This window comes from Anticarsia gemmatalis, chromosome 13 (assembly GCF_050436995.1).
Source record: "Anticarsia gemmatalis isolate Benzon Research Colony breed Stoneville strain chromosome 13, ilAntGemm2 primary, whole genome shotgun sequence".
NCBI classification, from domain to species: Eukaryota; Metazoa; Arthropoda; class Insecta; order Lepidoptera; family Erebidae; genus Anticarsia; species Anticarsia gemmatalis.
In genome coordinates, this window is record NC_134757.1 from 4537453 (window position 1) to 4557331 (window position 19879).

Genomic DNA, 19879 nt, shown 5'->3' on the forward strand with positions numbered 1-19879 from the left:
TTTGCATCAAAATGTAGTGCATAAAACTCACTGTTAACCAATTTTAACAAAATATTAAATCACTATGAACTTACCTTGACACAACGTAACAAATCCTGGAAAGAATTTGTGGCAGTGCAGTGTGAAGTGTCTGGTCGCGGTTGTTGTTGACTCCAAAATGTAATTTCAACAATATCGCGAAGTTAAATGCCATCTAAAGTGTTTTCCACGAGTAAAAACACTAAATAATTTAACACCTTTTGAAAAAAATCGATACGATAATCGGTAACAAAATCTGAATTTTGTTTCGGAACTTTTTATGGGACAATATTAGTTTTGAAATAAAATAAACAAGTATAGCATGTTTTGCAATAAACTCAATATTACATGAATTTTAATACATTAATCAGTGTTTTAGGATTATAATATATATCTAGGTTCTTAGAATTTTATGAAATTATATGAATTCGAAATCACTGCGGTCACCATGGGACAAACTGTTTTCCATACTACGAGAATTTTGATATTTTAGATTATTACATTTTAAAATTAACTAATCAATTTGTACGCTATTTTGATATTATGTCTGATAATTTAATAATATTGATGAAGTAATGACAATCGAATATATTAGTTGTAATATCATATTAAAAAAATAATCAAAAACAAAAACATGGGACATTGTCATAGTGGATGTGGTCAAAAAAATTGAGAATTGCTCTACTGTGAAAGTCAGACCGTCTAAAATTATCGAATATACCTACAAAAAACACAGTGCTGAATTTTACATTTCATTTATTTTGTAGCATACATTGATAATATAAGTACCATAATTTACAAAAAATAATTATGACTCGGCAATTTTCAAACGAGTAATCTCGAGATCTTTTGTTGGGAGTTCCCCTCGACTTGTGACTATTGATTTATAATGTGACCGTAGACCAGCAAAACAATATTAATATTTTCAGATAATATTACATTAATGTGTTTGATCTTTCTTCTTTTCCTAAAAAGAAGACTGAATAAAATTTCGAATATCGAGAGAAGTTTTCCTTTAATACTTATGTATTTGCCAACATTGACCAAGAATTCTAATAATTTTACCAGGTTCTGCCTGCAAGTACTTATGAACGCTTGTAAAAATATTATCCCGTAATAAAATATGCCCAATGACTACGACGTTCCTGTAAAGAAAAGGCATGCAAACTAAGTAAGTATAAGTTACTTCCGTCGTTAAAAAGTAAGTACCTAGGTAATGGTTATTATTAACCCAATCTAACCTATGGCCAGTTTCTGAGGGCTCCAGTGAAGCTTTATATAGTTATTGATTCTCTAAAGTATTTTTTTATCTCAAAGCGTTATAGTATCAGGTAAAAATGTATTTACTAAAACACGACATGTGTAAATGCTACTTCATGATTTCATCATTGACGTGCATTACGTGGCTTTAAACATTAATGTGCGTCATATTGACGCTAATAATCTTAGTTTTTTTTACTGTACTATTGGATAAAAATAGGCAACAACCCGATTTGTTATCCGACGGAATTAAAAGCAGTAAAATGTTGTATAGAAGATGATGAAAATTGTATATTTTTATCTGTACATATCAAACTATCTGCGTGTGTAATCTTTTCCTTAGTTCGTGTCTATGGCTAGGGGATTTCCGGCTCCGGTTTGCGATCAATCCAACCGTGGTATTGTCTCTGACTCGTGGCGAAGGAGGGGGTGAAGAACGAAGAGTGGAGGGCTGTCCCCTGTCTCGCTCGAAGTCTATAAAAGCGCCGCCGCTTTTCAGAGAGTCATAGCAAATTTTGCAACTGGTCTAGCTTTCAGTTCTTTGTGTGTTTGTGAAAGTTTTTTCATAAAACAAGTAAGTGCCCTTTTTCCCTATTTATATTTTTAAATCAATAGTGAACAATAGAGCGTTAGGCTTCTAAACATCTAGATTTTCGCGATACTAAACTAATTTCCCTTCTGATTTTGTTCAGGTTACGCCACTAACAGATTGATCATATTTAACTAAGTACAAATAAAACTTACCCTTTACAAACATATCATAATTCTGTGGCTTTTCTTCTTGTTGCGATGCTTATTTAGAGGTAAATAAACCTGCTAGGAGGTACCGTAAAACTTTGTTTAACCTATAATGGTAGATGACCTTAGTTATTAGCGTTATCGCGTCAGCCATTTTGTTAAAGGTTTTGTTCTTATTTATGAAATTAAGGATTTAATAATTCCTATATTGATGCATAGTGAAATATGCTAATATAATGAAAAATAAAATGAAAAACGTTAGATATTGCAGAAGTCACAGAAACTTCATCGATGAAGATTCTCTTCGTTTTACGTTTAAACGGCCAAACCATGCTTTTGTAAATAAAAAAAATGTGCCCCGAGAGTACCTACTTGCATCAATATTAATATGCTCCTGCCTAACAAAAACGAAATATAGTGATATCTATCAACGCCCAGCCCAAACCACTGGACGGATCGGGCTGAAAGTTTGCATGCAGGATGCAGATTTTATGACGTAAGCATCCGCTAAGAAAGGATATTGATGTATACCTCTCAGGGTATGGTGTACTTACTAAATGTAGTCATTTAACAAAGGTAGTTATAACACTAAAAATATAGGAATGAATCACTTTCAAAAGAAAGAAATAAAAGTTTTGTTGTGAACTTCAGAAACAGTTTTATGGGTAGGTACCTACTGTCCGCCGAGAAAACGATTCATTATATTGCTTTAAACTCTGCACTACGAACATTTGTCCACAAAAAATAATCAAAATCATATTTAGGTACTTTAACTTAGTTCAGTCTTTCCCTAAACGCATTAATTTTCTAATCTGAAATAATATAATTAATTCAAGAAGTTGGATAGTTTGAATATACATTTTACTTGTACGTATTCGACACAAAATACAATAGGAGTTTTCCTTCAGATAGGTAGATTTATTGGAATTGTAATGACGTTTCAGAAATGGGTCTCCTTGCCGCTATTGCAGTCAACGTGATTGGCGGTGCTGTTATATACGGCACGGGTGGGCTGTTGGCGCCTGCCGTGGCTCCAATGCTCGGCTTCAGCAGCGGTGGTATCCTGGCAGGGTCCACGGCCGCAGCCGCTCAGGCCTACTACGGCAACGTCGCCGCTGGAAGCATCGTCTCCCAGCTGACAGCCGTTGCCATGGCTGCTCCTACACCGTAAGTACATAGACTAAGATTTTGATTAAAAAGAATGGCCGAGAGTTTCTTGCTAGCTCTTCTCATAAGGCTCTACCCCCTTTCCGAGCTAGTGGTAGATTCAGTAATTGTAACGACTATCATAAGTGTCAATATTTGACCTATATGAATAAATGATTTGATTGATTAATTGATTGAACATCCATTCTCAGTAATACTCACAAATACTGTGAGCCCTCATAGTGCAGACGAAGCGCAGGGTTAATTAAGTTCATACTTAATACTTGACAATTTAAGCCACAGTTACCGTTAATATGTGTCTGTACTTGTGTGTGTTTATGTTTTAAATATCAAGCTTATTCACAAAACATTTCGTACGACCGAAGTACTAGTTAACAACGCACAACAACAAAGAACACGAGTTTTCGCTCGTTCATTATTTTTGAAGCTGCTTCAAAAATAATGAACATTAACCTTTATTTACCAATCAGTAGTGATAACATAAGCCTAAACATCATCATAATAATATGAAACCCTTAACTCTGCATTAGTAATCATATAGAGATCACTATAGGGATAACTATTCAATATGTTTGATTAAATATTATTTGTTACAGGTAATTTCTGAGCGAGCGTCAGTAAACATGTACGCACGTGTCATGGAATAAAGTTTCCACATGAGAACCCAATGTTTTATTTACCGTTATTTACTTACCACATATTGACATAATATACATGTACATCATGTATATTATGTCAATACCTATCTAGCTAGGTGTCTAAGTCTCAGACACTATTATTTCAGTAATGCGATAGTTACTGATCTACATTAAGTAGTGTATAGCCACCGTTTACTATATTTTTGATAGCAGGGAGTAACAACGTGGGTGCTTACTTTATATCTATCAATATAAATAATTCAAACATTGTGTATTTAAGTTAAATAGAAAACCATAATGCAAGTTAGAATAATTTTTAATATATTATATTTTACATGATTGATCGTAATTTTACCAAAACGGTGAATAGGTACAATTTATCTCGACATGTTGAAACAGATGTATTAAATTTATTGTGCGTTGGCATGCAATTGGTAGTAGAGTCCCTTGCGGTCGATGAGTTCTTGATGAGTGCCGGCCTCGGCCACGACGCCGCCGCGCAGCACGCACACGAGGTCCGCGTGCCGCACGGTGCTGAGGCGGTGCGCGATGCTGACGCACGTGCGCGACGTGCTCGCCGCGTCCAGCGCCGCCTGCACCACCTGCACCACCACCACCGTGACAACTATGCCCAATAAACGCCATCTATGGTACCCGACTATTATAGTAAAGATAGACGCTGAATCGCGTTTTCGGAATGTTCTATGCGATACAAATTGCCAAAATTGTTAATGCCTCATCGCATTAATTAACAATTATTATCTGAAGCCATGTACTGACATATTGTCCAAATATACGCGTAGTCTTTAACGCTTAGTCCGTACAAGGCTTTATAAGCATTTCTTCCACTAACAAAGATGAACACCCGAACACTTAAGTTTCCTAGGTTAATTAAGCTGGCTAATTAAGTGACGTCCACGCTACAAATTTGACTCATTCCGTATACTCACCTTTTCACTCTCGGTGTCCAAAGCACTGGTCGCTTCGTCTAGCAAGAGTATCTTAGGTTGTCGTATTAGTGCCCTGGCAATCGCAATCCGCTGCTTCTGTCCGCCTGATAACTGCGTACCCTTCGCACCAATGTTTGTGTCGTACCCCTGTGTTGAGGATACAGCAATATGAGCAACGTAAAACAGAAAATATAGAGCAATTCAGCAACAAAATGGCTACTTTTCGGCAGATATTACTCTACGAGCAACCACTAACGTTAATAACTAACGGTGATAATGAAGTTTATGGTAAAATGTGAGAATAGAGTATTTACCAGGGGTAAGGAGACAATAAAATCGTGTATGTTTGCTTGTTTGGCAGCTTCCACGACCTCTTGGTGAGAGGGCGAGCGCGAGTTGTCGCCATACTTGATATTATCTTCGATACTATAGTCGAACAACGTCGGCTCCTGAGACACAAGTCCGAACGCACCGCGCGCTTCCGACAGTAATAAATTAGGTAACGGTATTCCATCCAGGTTCTGACATACAAAAACATTCGGGTTTATTATAATTATTATGAGGTACTTTACCTATTAATCGTTATTAAACATTTATTTTATGTTATTGAATAAGTATTTAATGAATCTCGTTGTTTGATATTACAAATGATAAGTTTGTAAATTAAATAATACCTATAAAATTACTAACGACTGTTCCAGCATCGGCGTCGTAGAACCTCTGTAGGAGCTGAATCACAGTGCTCTTACCACAGCCGCTGGCCCCAACTAGAGCAATAGTTTTACCGCTTTCTATCTACAAAGTAATGGATTGCACAAAATATATACAAAAACATGGGCACAACATTAGATGGTTTCAGCGTAATATTATGTGCTATTTTACACCAGGCAAGAAATAAATTCCTGTATGATATTATCATAAAATTGGAGTGCAAAATATGATGTCTAGTAAGTAGTAACTGATCAACTTCGAAAGAATGCTATTGCGTTTTTGCGTGATAATCTGGATCTGGATCCCCTAACATGGACATGAGTATGAGAAAAAGGTTCCTTTAAAAGTTGCAAGTATACCTGTAGGTCTATACCACGTAGTATTTGTGTACCAGGTCTTGTAGGATAAGTGAACATCACATCTTTGAGACTTGCTTCTCCCTTGGCCACCTATATAAAGTACTTATAATCATATATGTTTATTTGGCTAAAAACTTTTTTAAAGGATAATTTCCTTTTTAACGGAAGAATATACAACAGAAGGAAAGGAATATTAATAACAGTTTTAACGTAACTACAAATTAATAGCACAGCACAGCCTAAGATTAGAAGCACTAACAAAAATTTAGGAATACAAATAGACAGAAGCAATCTTAAGAGCGTCCTTGTTATTTGACTACTTTTCCTGGAAGGTTTTAATTTGTAAGTAAAATTAATATAAAAAAAGTTCTAACAAATGGTGTAACTGCTGGCGATGCGGGATCATATATGGTAGGTTTGCTATTGAGTAGAGCCATGATCCTGGACGCCGCGGCCACTCCCCTCTGGATGTCCGGAACGAACATGAATGCGTTCTGCGCTTGTATTGAAGCCAGTTGCAGCGACTGCGTCGTGCTAAGTCAGTGCAACAGTAGATTAGTTAAGGCAATGTTTTTGCAGGTATTCGTATCGACTGAAATATTTTTTTGAATATTCGCCTCACGGCATGCTCGTGTAGCACCTACAAACGTGTCACTTCGAATTTCTCAGTCCCGTCCTAGTTTTTCAACGTTCTCGTATTCAACGTCGACCTACATACAGTCCGCAGACGGAACGCCCGTTTCGCATATTGTTCGAGGGATACACGTACAAAAAGGCGATAGTTACATCAAGATGGCGTGGTAGTCGATGGACTCGGAGACGATGAGGTGTCCGCCGTAGGATATGGCGGCCGTGTTCATGAAGTTGAACATGGAGCGCGAGAGGCCGGCGACGAGGCCGCGCACGTGCGCCCCGCGCCGCGCCGCGCCCAGCGCCGGCGCCAGCGCGCGCGCGTAGTCCCGCAGCGCGCCGCGCTCGCGCCCCAGCGCCGCCACCGTGCGCACGTTGCTCACCGCCTCCAGCGCTATCTGCGACACCGCAGGCTTCACTTCATGCACTCGAAAACGATTAGCGCTCCTATCCTCACCATAAACGATTACCTTGAAAGCTAGCTTATAAGGTAAGTTGGCGAAGTATTTTCTCCTAGGTCACGAACAGTTATTATGCAAAATGATGATACCACATCGTAAACCTACCTTAGTACCGTCTTCTAAAGCCTTTGCGTTTGAGAACGATTCCTTGATAGCCGCTTTAGACTGGTAGTAGAAAACTACCATAGCGAGAGGCACGAAGGCGAGGGCGACCAGCCCGACTCGCCACTCGAACCACATCGCCAGCACTAGCGCCAGCCCCACCGACCCGATGCCTTGAAAACACAGTCCCAAGCGCTGACCTGTTGCCTGAAAACGTACATTACTTACACTAACATGACAAAAGGAGACAATTTTTCTCCTGCGCACAAAATGGAGGAAATGATAGATTTTCAACTACTACTTTATATTTATATTTGAAAAAAATGTAGGTGTAAAATCCACTTACTCTTTGCGCCTGCGAGGTCTCGGCAGAGAGCCTGGTGCACAGTGCCCCGACGGAGTTAGCTTTCTCATCGAAGTACGACACCTGCTGTCTGAGCAAGTGTTCAAACATGCGGCCGCGCAAGTCCTCCGTCATGTGCGCGCCAGACACGCCGAACGAAAGTATCTTACAGAGTACAACAATATCATTAAATCTATACTAATATTATAAAGCTGAAAAATTTGTTTCTTTGATTGTTTATTTGTTTGTTTGACGTGCTTATCTCAGGAACTACTGGTCTGATTTGAAAAATTCTTTCAGTGGTAGATAGTCTATTGATCGAGGAAGGCTATAGGCTATATAACATCACGCTACGGCCCATTATTAATCATGTGCTAGAAAATCTGGAGGTGACGAACGCTCGACTACCGTTGCTTAAAATATATTCTAAGATACAATAGAAGCGATGGATGAATTGAGATGATGATGAGAGATAGAGAGCAACTGAGTGGAATAAATAATCACATGACAACCAATCCTTTTACTGATGACTTTGAAAACAAATCTGTAAATTAACGGGACAATTAACTAGTTACTTTCGGATATGGCGTGGTAAAATTGCAAATATTTTTTTTATACACAAACATAATAACGGTTCCCAGGTTTGCAGCTCACTGCAAAGTTTAAGTTATAATAAAAAAGATTACTTACCTCAATCAAATTAGATAATCCTATTACAATACCAATCATCATGCAGAACAGAGACACTTCCTCCACTTTTGCCATCACATAACTAGGGTTAGGATCTGACATTGCCTTTAATAATTAAAAATATACAATTAACAATTGATATATCACAATGAAATTTTATGAATAGTCAGTTTAGACTTGCTACACACATATTCGATTCGGCAAGTACGGTTTGGCAATTTTCATTGAACAACAAAACCGACTCGAGGCAATTACTGCACTAATTGTTCGGCTTGTGCCGATCGGGTAGTTATTTCGAGTCCGATCGCAATAATTCGGTTTAAATACTCAGGCGTTTTCCCCTGAACATCATCTAAAAAATATCCGAACCGATATGTGTGTACCAAGCCTCACTCAAAATTAACGCACTTTGAACAAATCGCCAAAAGCAACAATGAACAACGGCATTGAGAAGCCGTTGACGATAGAGAACAATATGCCCAGCACCATCCATTTCCAGTCCTTTGCCTTCAATGCTAACACGCTCCAGTATGATAGTTTTGGCACTTTTTCTTCACTCTCCTCGTGTAACTTCTGACGAACAATAACTAATATCAATGCTTGGTTAGTACGAACTATTATTTTGTTTAAGGTAATTTATGTAACGCGCTGACCCCCGATTTCTGAGTACATTTAGCGGTAGTTTATCTATTCAATAGCATTATTTTTACACGAGTTTAAACGCTATTGAATAAATAAACTACCGCTTAATCTATCTCAGAAACCGGGGGCTATTATGCCATAAATCTGTGAACTTAAATTTAAAAAATAGGTATCTACAGATACACATACTAAAACAGTAGGAAAAATAAATATTTAGGAAATATTTACACTTGTTTGATCTTCATTCTCCGCATCAAATTGTGACTCTTTAGATTCCTCTCGAATCGACAAATTATCTGTCAGAGACAAACACATTAAAACCATGGACGCACAAACGGCAATCATTTAATGAAAAACTGAAAAGCCAGACATGAACCAAATGGTACAGGGGTAAGAAAAGAACGTGCAGCCAAACAATTTGTATGAAGAGAGGAAGGAGCACAAATTACGTAGTTTATTTATCACAACCGCGTCTTTTTCTAGTCTTACGTCCTTTCAACCTGGTTTGAGCCTCGAAATTTTACCATCTTTCGTTTCTGCCGTCTCAATTGGTTGTTGCAAGCCCACCATGTCGTGATAAAGGCCACGTTTCTCTATGAGCTCGTCGTGGGTGCCCGACTCCACCACCTCGCCATCTTTCATCACGTGTATGACAGTCGCGTGACGAATAGTCGACAGACGATGCGCCACTATTATCGTGGTGCGACCCATCGCAGCCTGGTATTAAACCAAAAAACTGGATTTAACACAATTTCAAGTTAAAACGGATGATATTGGTTCATTAGATTGATTGCTTACGAATATGAATGCAGTCACCTTATCTAAAGCTTTCCGCACTTTCGCTTCGGAAGCGGTGTCGAGCGCGGAAGTGGCTTCATCGAGAAGTAGGAGACGAGGCTGACGCACCAGAGCACGGGCGATAGCGATACGCTGTTTCTGACCACCGGACATTGACGTTCCACGCTCACCCACTGTAGTTTCATAGCCCTAGCCGGTACAACACATTTATTTTAAACGAGTTAAGGTAGGTGAGCTTTTTCCATTGTGCTATGAGACCAACCCAACTAGCTTTAAGTTCGCGCATTATAAAATAGTAACTAATCTTGATACCTTTGGAAGCTTCACAATAAACTTATGAGCGTTAGCTTGTTTAGCAGCAGTTTCTATTTCATCGTTGGTAGCGTCTTCCTTCCCAAAGCGTATGTTTTCTCGCACAGTGGTGTTAAAGAGCACCGGCTCCTGACGCACGTGCCCCATCTGTGATCGCAACCACGCCACCGACAGCTCACGGACGTCTGTACCGTCTAGATATACCTGATACAGTGATATTATTGTTGCTGAAACTGTTTTTTAGTATTGAAGCACTCAATAGACACCTCATCAGGTCTCAGGTCCTCAGGTCATATCAAAAAGTCTGTCCACTTGTATGTTATACTTGTATGTTTGGAGACCAAAAGCAACAAAAAAGCGAAGACATAAATGTAGATATTACAATTTAAACGCCAACTTACCAAGAACGTAATTTATGAGCAAATGTCTCTAAAGTATTTTGCATCAGACACTAACAAACATTTGATGGTAAAAATTAAATAACTTACACTGCCGCTGGAAACATCATAGTATCTCGATATGAGAGTTATGACGGTGGACTTGCCGCTGCCGGAGTGTCCCACTATCGCTACTATATCTCCAGGGTTTATAGTAAGATTTATTCCTTTTATCACCTAAAATTTTAATTGGTGAAGTAAAGTACGAAATGAAAAGTTAGCTGCAGCCAGGAGGATACAAAATTAAAGTGATTCAATCATATTAAAGCCATGACAACGAGACATAACTATATGTACTTTCGCGAATACTTCTTTGCGTAAAAAACAGTAGGTAGCTCAGTGCTCACATATTTCTCAAATAATAAACGTTAGGTAAGGAGTACAACGAGGAAGGCGCAAACGGAGATGGCGGGACGACTTGGACGCGTTCCTGGACGATTGGCCGTAAGCAGGAAGCGTCCGAGGGGACTGGAAGTCTAGGGGAGACGCCTTTGCTCAGCAGTGGGATAAAGAAACAGGCTAGATAAAAAAAAACAAAAAAGAGCATGAAAACAAAGATTAAGGTACTAACAGGAACATCAGGTCGAGAAGGATAGCTGAAGTGTACATTCTTGAATTCAACTCTGCCTGCAATTGTTGGCGGTTTCAACCCACGATCCAGTAGAGGGTTGATAGTGGGCACGTTATCTAACACACGGTATATTTGTGCTCCAGCGCCGCGAGCCACGCCCATCACTTGAACGAGGGGACCGACCGAGCTGAACGACCCCAGAGCCGCCATTACTCCAATAAATACCTGCCATTTCAAAACACTTTAGATTCTTTCTTTTTTTCTTTTTTTTAAAGACTACTCCCGCACTAAGAATTGCTCTTGTGCCACGGGGACTACAAACATACAAACAACGGACACAAAGCACAACCAGACCCGAAACAATTATTTGTGGATCGCACAAATAATTGCTCCGTGTGGGAGTCGAACCCACGACCTCCCGACGCAGTGGTATCGGCGTGGCGACCTAAACCACTGCGCCACGGAGGCAGTCGAACGATTCAGATGGTTAATACTTCCTTTAAGCAGTGATTTTCTTTTCAAATATTCATATAGGTACATCCCTGCATAACTGAGACTTACGGCGCTGCTAGTGTATCATGTAAATTACGTCAACTTTAATTAAAATTGTATTGAATTATTGCACCAGGTATAATCTGCCTCCATTTGTCGGTGTCTGTTCTAATGCAGCAGAGCAGTACTTTCCTAGTTACTTTTATTATTTTAAGCACTTACCGAAAACATAACATCAGCGTTATAATTCTGTGGATCATTTATCATCAGATATACTCCGAAATAAAATGACAATGCGTAAGAACAAAACACGCAGAATAGCAGAAGACACATTGATATCCCCGAGTATATTTCTGTAAAGGCAAAACAGTTAACAGCTGCTAAATGGGTGGTAGCTTTTCCTCCCTTCACAAAATTCTGCTGAGAAGAATACGTAACAAATGACAAAGTTAGAGTTTAGTTTGGAGTTTAGAGTTAGAGTGGATGATAGATATTGGCACCTGATATAAAACAGGGTACCTACACCATCACCTTTTTTAATAAATATCCTCCTGGCTTCAGAGAGACAGCGCCGATACCTCTCCAGCTCTCGTCGTTGTCCGTTAAAAGCGTACACAGTACGAATAGAGCTCAGTACTTCTTGTGCTATGGCACTGGCAAGACCATTTTGTATTGCTTCCTTCTTGTACAGACGATCAGCTATCTGTTCATGACAAGGTAGGGTAACTATTCGTTATATTGATAAAAAAAATAGTATGGATTAGAATTAAAGAGCGGACAAAATGCGTGTATGAGTTCCTATTAGAAATATTAAAAGAAGCTCGAAATTTATATAAGTAACGTGTAAACTCGCCATATGAAATGAGTCTAACCGCAAAAGGGGTTTAATTTTTTAAAAGTTTATCAGTAATTTTGTGATTTTGCACTATTAACGATTTACATCACTATCATAACTTTTAAACTCTCGCGTTGCATGATTAATATATATAAAAGGATACGGGAATTAACGCGAACACGCATTTTACCTTAAAATGCCTAATATAACGTTTCGGCGCAGGTTGCACTCGGCGTGGTCGCAGGCTGACCGAAACGTTTTACATCACTATCACCATAAAGTCTAAACTAAGCAGTGCGCTCGAAAAAAGAAATGTTTCAAGGTTCTAAACTAGAGCTTGTAATAAAATGAAACATACTAACTAGTCCGGTCAATCCGACGAGACTGAGGGTGACAGGGAGTGTAATAAGACACAACAGAGCCAACTTCCACCCCTTGAGGAGAGCCATGGTTATACAACTAATAGCCACCGTTGTGCTGAACACTAACGTCGACACCTTCTCACCTATACCTTCTTCTAATTTAGTCACGTCACTAGAATAAGAAAATCAGATATAGCTGACCGCGAACCAATACTACTTACGATATGCAGCAGATATTAGTTGCATGAAAGGGTATGCTCTAACACATTCCTTTATTAATTCCTCTTCATTAGTAATAATTAATTTCCTACATAGTCCATTTAAATTAACATGTTTATATATACTCAGCCATCTTGGATGCAAAATCCGTGGTTAGGTGAAGATCAAAATACGCGAAGTCTTGATTTAAGACGGCTTTTAAATATTCCTGTCTTAATTTGAATATCTGAAACAGATTCATTACAAACGTTTTTTCAAATTAGATTACCTAAAGTTATTATTAGTGAAATTTTGGATCAGACTAGTTATGATATAAACTATTTCCCTTTTACGCATTCCCGTTCCTTGCACACGCTATTCTTCTTTCCACACATTTCTTTTTTACATATTCAAATACCTTCCCACCTGATTTATCGCTGTAAGATTCATAAGAGCAGTAGCTATATATCCAGTCACGAGCAACAGTACGCCAACACTGCTGTATTTTATTCCAAAATAATATATTTTTCTTAGAAACGCGGCATCATCATGTTTACCCTGATACTTCGACAATTGATATGAAATCATGTCTTGAAAAACTTGAGCCAACGTGACTATTGCGAAAGGGTATGTTATACCAGCGATTACTGAAGCCAACACGGACACAACGATGAAGATTTTGTCACAAATTGATGTGAATCTGAACTGAAAATAAATTCAACAATAAGCACCTTTTTAAACGAGATGAAAATGTCTCACAATGCAATGATACAGTACCAATGTGAAGAACGATATACTTGGAGCGGTAGTTTCTCCTTTTTCTGTCTTTGGCATTTTTTAAATTAAATTATAAAGATCAGACCGCCTTTTAGTAAATTTATATCTAGTAATAATCTGCCCTTACTGAAAACAGGTAAATAAGTTTTTATTAAACTAACTACGTAAAGTTCTTTTAATATATAGGATGCTACTGGTTAATGCAAAAGTAATGAAACGACAGGCCTTCAGAGAAGTCAGTTCTCGAAGATTACTAGGTTATTATGCATATTTCAAGCATGTACCCATTCGACCTACCTCGGTTCTCGAGACACCCAAAAAAAGTCAGGCTCAATAACAATAAAATTCTTGGATTCTACCTCAGTCAGACAACTTTCAATCTCAAAAACACATAGCCAATTTCGTTACAGCGCTCCTCTATGGTCACACTGACATAATTATGAAGGCGCCTACAAAGAGGTAACATAAGGTTCCGAAGACATAACATAGCTGTCTTCGGAATCAGAGTAAGGACCAGGTACGGACCGTAGTACGAACGGGAAGGATCTGTCTGTTTATATACCTACATTATTTTCTGTGACGCCGATCCAATGGACACAGAACCATAGAAATTAATTTAAGGCTATAAATTATTTCGGTCCCTAAACTCCGACTCATTAATGTGCCGCAATGTCCAACATTTCTTCATAATATGAAGTGTTCATGTATTCATTAAAACTATTATAGGACTATACGAGTAAGTTAAGTTAACAGTACTTTTATTCGAAGAAAGAGTATGTAACTTACTTGCTTATTTTGAAAGGTTATAAGAAAGATTGACATGGAAGAATGGCTGAGATCGTTTTTTTTTTAATCCTGCAGCATGAGTGTTGAATATGTAAATATATTTCTTATTAAACCATGGTATTATATCCAGGCACAGTAAGGTAAAAAGCATAATATTATACCAAACACTGGATATAGAAATACCTAAGCGTCATTTGAATTTCCCGCTCTATTTGCAGTTGGACAAATACAGATAGGTAACAAAATGATAAGTGTATAATGATAACACTCTTAAAAAAGGTATAAGATAGCAAATTCAATGAACAAGTACTTTTTACCATAATATTCACTATCGCTTATATAGAGGTACAGTGAACACTCATTATTGCTTTTTATTTTGATCACAGTTTTTAGTAGCTAAAACCGGTTTTATTTTATTGTCAAGAGGTTAAACAAGTATAAAAGTTGGCTAGCATTAAGATACCTTCGTATTTTTTGCTTAATTACTCATTTAGTTTATTAATTATATTGAGCAATACTGCGTTTTGTTGTAGTCGTAGTTGGAGTGGTCCACAATTACTTGCAAAAATACAAAACATAAGCAATAAGCATACAATCATGGTAGTGGCGAAAAAATATATTGTTGTAAATCCGTTTGAAGGCGAACCTAAAAAGAGCGATTTTATGATTGTTGAAGAAAACCTTCCTGAACTACAAGAAGATGGTATGTATTTTTTTTATTACTTATTTAAATTATTAGCTATTGCCAGTGCTGCCATCCAGTAAATATTGAACTTAATTTTAAATAAATTGCTTTCTACAGAATTTTTAGCTGAAGCCGCATATATGAGTATCGATCCGTACCAGCGTATGAAGCTGGGTAATAAATACCCATGTGATATGATTGGTGGTCAAGTAGCTAAGTAAGTTACTTTAATTATTTTATAATAAATTATTGGTATGGCCTGGGCTCTAAACAAAAGTTACAAAAGATGTAACCAACTATAGGCTCCAAATCTGTTCACTGTTTTAAATAATTTAAAAGTAATAATCATAAGACCTGTTATGTATGTAGGTACTGGTATGCATATTTGGTCCATTATAATATTTGACCAAATTGACTTTTTTTAAGGGTGCCCTTTTTCTTTATTTAGGGCAAGATATATTTGATATACCAATGTTCAGCTGGAACCTAAGGACTGTCCTAAGTCTCTCACTTATTGAATACCTAACCATAATAACATAATATACCAATACATATAAGTAATGTTCTTTTAGAATCATAGCAAGCAGAAATTCAGAATATCCTGAAGGAACATGGGTAATGGGTCATTTTGGTTGGAGAACGCACACTATCAGTAAACCTGAAAATGAGAAGTTTTGCATGCAAAAACCTTTTTTGTACAAATTGCCTGATTTCGAAGATTTACCGGTGTCTTTAGCACTCGGAGTATGCGGTAGAGTAGGGTGAGTTTAACATATCCATTTGTATTACTTGTCGAGAACCTATACGTAGAATTATCTAATGTGAAAATAATGTATGATTTAAGGAACACGGCCTACTTTGGCTTTACACAGATATGTCAGCCGAAACCAGGTGAAACAGTTGTGGTCTCAGGGGCTGCTGGCGCTGTGGGCTCTCATGTTGGACAGATCGCTAAAATACTTGGTTTGTAGATAGGTTTAGTTTTGTGGATCTTACTTACGTCGACATTATTCATCAAACATATTATTATTCACAAATAGTGGTAGCTAATCTTTTGTTTTCCTAGGGTGTCGCGTTATCGGATTTGCCGGCAGTGATGAGAAATGCAAATGGTTGACCAATAAGCTTGGCTTCGATTGTACTGCCAACTATAAAACAACGGATCTAGCACAGTTCCTTAAAGAAAACGCACCCAACGGCGTAGATTGCTACTTCGACAATGTTGGAGGAGAAATAAGTAGTACTGTACTGTCACAGATGAATCAGTACGGAAGAGTAGCAGTCTGTGGTGCTATTTCTAGTTACAATGAAACTGATCCTGCAAAACGAAAAGGTAAATGAGCCACACCTCACATAATTATGCTTTAACTTCGGAAGCCCTGTTAGTGCAGCCTGTGAACGGCCAATGCGAGCGCATATAAGACCCGTTGGATTACTGAACTAGCCTTCTCCAAATAATTATTACTGAAAATTGTTTTTCGTTTCAGCGACTATTCTGCAGCCATTTATTGTGAGCAAACAACTGAAAATTGAAGGTTTTCTAGTAAATCGTTATGCTGATAGAACAATTGAAGGTGTGAACCAAAACTTGAAATGGGTGAAGGAAGGAAAACTGCAGTATAGGGAACACATTACTGATGGTTTTGAAACCGCTGTGGATGCGTTTATAGGTTTATTCAGGGGAGAAAACACAGGAAAAACTTTGGTTAAAGTGAAATGACATTATATAATAACAAACCTATGATATAATATTGTCTAACACAATGTATAATAAAAATATTAAACAATCTGCCATTTAACTTATTTATTACTAGAAGCACAATTCATGATCTATACTTCCGCCTTTTATTGGGTGTAGACTGCGTATTCTTTTTAATGTGTTTGTTTATAAAAAGCTCTTCATACAGTAAACTATTTGCTTCAGGACTTAAATATTTTGATATTTCCTGATACAAGTTCTTCTTCTGCACTTCTTCATTCACTGCAGTTTGAGTATGTGCTACTTTTTTATTTGCTATAGGCACAAGTGACTGCTTTAATTCTATGATTCTTTGAGAATTTTGATCTATTTTACGCAGCAGAATATCTTCCATTTTTTTCATTCTAGCTTCCAAATAGGCAACTGTGTAATCATGAAAACTAGGTACATCTGGGTCAGCGGCAAGATAAGAGCTGACTTTCTGCGCAATATTCCTTTCTATCCTAGATTTAATTTTACCACTCTCATAATCCTTAGGTTCATCATTGTCTAATTTATCTAAACAAGATGCAATAATATCTCTCAACTTCATGTTGAATTTTCTTTTTTCTTCTATTACAGCCATTCTCTCTTTATTTATTTTAGGAGGTATTTTATTTTTTAACATTGAATTATTTGCTTTTCTCAAAGTCTCAATATTTGAAGTGTTAGAACTATTAGATGTTATTTCAGGATTCACATGATTTACCTTGACACTAGCTTTCCTGGCTTTACTATTAGTTTTCTGGGGTAATGTTTTATCATCTATTCTTTCGATAGATTCAACAGTCATAAAATTAATTATTTCCCCTTCATCACTAGGAGCTTGTGATAAATTATTAGTATTTTCTAGAAGATCAGGGTTAGTAGGTTGACTGCTTTGGTTACTAATGTCTCTGCTACGTAAGTTTCTTCTCTTGTTAGGTAGTGGTAATATTGCAGAAGGACACACAGGTTCTAGTTTAACAGGATATGACACTGTAACGGGCTCCGATATCTTTTGTTCATCTAAAATCATAATCTTTTTCTTCTCCTTGGACAAACTTTTACTGTTTTTACTGTTCACAAGTCCTTTTGGTTTGTTTTTCAAAGGTTCTATTATGTTGACCGCTTTAGGAGGAGCAATTTGTGGCTCAGTAGGAAATTGTTCATCTGTAATTGTCAAGGTAGTCTGGACCCCTTCAACTTCAACTGGCAATTCAGCCAAATTAATAGTATATACCCTATCATTTTCATCTTCTACTATCTGTTTTTTTTTATTAGTATGAACATTTTTATTCACAACATGGCTCTTACCATTTTTTCTCTTATTAACATCATCATACACAGTTTTATCACTTTGTTGTTGCAATAAGCTGCTGTTTGTTGTAACTTGTGTACCTTCATTATTATTAGTAATGTTCATTGAGTCTAAATCCATCAAATCACAATTGGTCAAAAAATCTCCATACTTCACAGAGAAGTTTGCCTTTTTGTCATTGAATGTTAAGTATTCATTCTCAATATCATCAAGTGATATACTGTACAGTTTTGTTTCATCTTGTACTGATTCATTGGTAGTCCATTGACTAGTATCACAATAAGGTCCATCTAATGTAGGCACTGCATCAAAGGTTAGCTTGTCTTTCTAAAACAAATAATTAAATAAAAATAGAGTATATCCCAAATGATACATGTAAAATTTTAATGATATAATGTTTAATATAGTTACCAGAAAATTCATAAAATTGTCATCTCTAAAATGATGTTGACATATAACTCTATTCTTTAACTGAGAAACTTTTAAATTCAGGAACTCTAGTTTCTGTGCATTCGTCAGCCACTGATGACAGCGAACTTTGTCAAATACGGGATAATGAAACATGTGTGTGACTCCATCCGTCCTCGTTGTGCATGTCTTGTATGAGCAGCGACACCCTCCCATTGTTGTGCCTGTAAAATAGTTATTTGGATTCAAGATTAAGTTTATATTCTATAACCAACAAAATTCTCAAACATAACCACAAAACATATCTACTCAAATATAATTTAAAGGTCCTCTTTATTTGTAACTATAATATATTATGAACTTGTTAAATAACTCCAGAATATTCATGAATATATTTCCATGGGATTACTAAAATGTTGTCAATATTGTAGGACACCAGAATACTGAATTCCCAATTTAAATAACAATGATGATAGATAAATACTGCCCAAGTGAAAATTAAAACATTTAAGTAATATTATTGTGACAATAAACAGAAAAGCAGTAAAAATAAAAAGGTACCTGGAATTAGGTGACTTGACACCTGTGGCCTATAATTTCTTATGAAATGATCCCGATTCCCGCGTAATCCATTAACGTCTATAATAGTAATATATAACTAGCAATGCAGAACAATATGAATTAAATAAAAAGTATTCAGTTTGCAACAAACAAGCATCAAAATATCAAACAACAATAGCATCACAGTTCCAGTCAGTTTCTTTCGTTTACTTTTATTGTCTCTGTCAGTTTGTCTATGTTATAAAATGACATTGTTCATGTTGTGTTGCATATGCAAATATTGATTTGTATATTAATTAAAACATAATAATGCTCTACAGTCAATAGTTCATCGCCTTGATCGGTACTAACGATAAACATTTCACGTTGTTGCACTTTGCATAATTATTGATAGTCGACTACTAGTGTTGACTAGACACATCTCTAGAATCAATCGCCTTGTTCGCGTCACACCGTAAATATAGGCGCGAATTTTAAACATAATTTGGTATTCGCCACTGAGAGATAAATAAATAAATTTGATTTGATTGAATAAATGACGACTGACGAGTCCTTTAGTATAAGTACATAGTAGTAGTGTATTAATCTCCCTTCATCACACGACTTGTATGTATCTCTTATTTACTTAGAAGTATTAATAATACCTATATAAACAATGAATACATAGAAAATAAACTGTTTTTAAGTCTCCTTAACAAAACAAATGACTCTAATTAGGCAGTACAATTAAACAAGCATTAAACGTGGGTAATCACTAAAATAGTAATAACATTGTTTGACTAATAACCAAGAATTAATATCACTTATTTTTACGTGCTAGTGGGTGTAGTCTTCGTGTCACTAGTTAAAAAGTTGACTTTGTCAAGTCATTAAAACGGAATAATAAATGAGTGAACATTTCAGGCCAATT

General features: G+C 36.9%; 3 protein-coding genes across 3 annotated transcripts; 1 reads left to right on the top strand and 2 right to left on the bottom strand.

Annotated features, from left to right (window-relative positions):
* Positions 1-4231: 4231 nt before the first annotated feature.
* LOC142977734 (ATP-dependent translocase ABCB1-like) lies at positions 4232-13548 on the bottom strand. Its single transcript, XM_076121810.1, has 23 exons — positions 13492-13548; positions 13141-13419; positions 12861-12961; positions 12517-12688; positions 11851-12022; positions 11542-11672; positions 10828-11052; positions 10308-10433; positions 9820-10023; positions 9526-9696; positions 9234-9426; positions 8938-9005; positions 8476-8640; positions 8068-8172; positions 7381-7542; positions 7034-7241; positions 6628-6865; positions 6216-6375; positions 5842-5931; positions 5462-5566; positions 5086-5292; positions 4772-4918; positions 4232-4423 (listed from the first exon to the last, which is right to left on the bottom strand). Exons 1-23 carry the CDS (start codon positions 13546-13548, stop codon positions 4232-4234), a joined length of 3678 nt encoding a protein of 1225 aa, XP_075977925.1.
* A 962-nt stretch (positions 13549-14510) lies between these two features.
* LOC142977714 (prostaglandin reductase 1-like) lies at positions 14511-16751 on the top strand. The gene is made up of 7 exons (XM_076121788.1): positions 14511-14622; positions 14811-14980; positions 15080-15179; positions 15535-15723; positions 15807-15925; positions 16029-16295; positions 16450-16751. Exons 2-7 carry the CDS (start codon positions 14875-14877, stop codon positions 16680-16682), a joined length of 1014 nt encoding a protein of 337 aa, XP_075977903.1. The 5' UTR covers positions 14511-14622; positions 14811-14874; the 3' UTR covers positions 16683-16751.
* Positions 16622-19191, bottom strand: LOC142977713 (uncharacterized). The gene is made up of 3 exons (XM_076121787.1): positions 18970-19191; positions 18412-18632; positions 16622-18327 (listed from the first exon to the last, which is right to left on the bottom strand). The coding sequence occupies exons 2-3, from the start codon at positions 18622-18624 to the stop codon at positions 16786-16788; spliced, it is 1755 nt and encodes a 584-aa protein (XP_075977902.1). The 5' UTR covers positions 18625-18632; positions 18970-19191; the 3' UTR covers positions 16622-16785.
* Between the last annotated feature and the right edge of the window lie 688 nt (positions 19192-19879).

Excerpts from the sequence above, each read along its gene's own strand:
- LOC142977714 (XM_076121788.1), top strand. The coding sequence starts at position 14,875 with ATGGTAGTGGCGAAAAAATATATTGTTGTAAATCCGTTTGAAGGCGAA. Across the intron at positions 15,724-15,806 it reads GGAGTATGCGGTAGAGTAGG|GAACACGGCCTACTTTGGCT; the intron begins GTGAGTTTAACA and ends GTATGATTTAAG. Across the intron at positions 15,926-16,028 it reads ACAGATCGCTAAAATACTTG|GGTGTCGCGTTATCGGATTT; the intron begins GTTTGTAGATAG and ends TTGTTTTCCTAG.
- LOC142977713 (XM_076121787.1), bottom strand. The coding sequence starts at position 18,624 with ATGGGAGGGTGTCGCTGCTCATACAAGACATGCACAACGAGGACGGAT. Across the intron at positions 18,328-18,411 it reads ACAATTTTATGAATTTTCTG|AAAGACAAGCTAACCTTTGA; the intron begins GTAACTATATTA and ends TATTTGTTTTAG.
- LOC142977734 (XM_076121810.1), bottom strand. The coding sequence starts at position 13,548 with ATGCCAAAGACAGAAAAAGGAGAAACTACCGCTCCAAGTATATCGTTC. Across the intron at positions 12,689-12,860 it reads TTTGCATCCAAGATGGCTGA|TGACGTGACTAAATTAGAAG; the intron begins GTATATATAAAC and ends TTCTTATTCTAG. Across the intron at positions 4,424-4,771 it reads TGGACACCGAGAGTGAAAAG|GTGGTGCAGGCGGCGCTGGA; the intron begins GTGAGTATACGG and ends GTGGTGGTGCAG.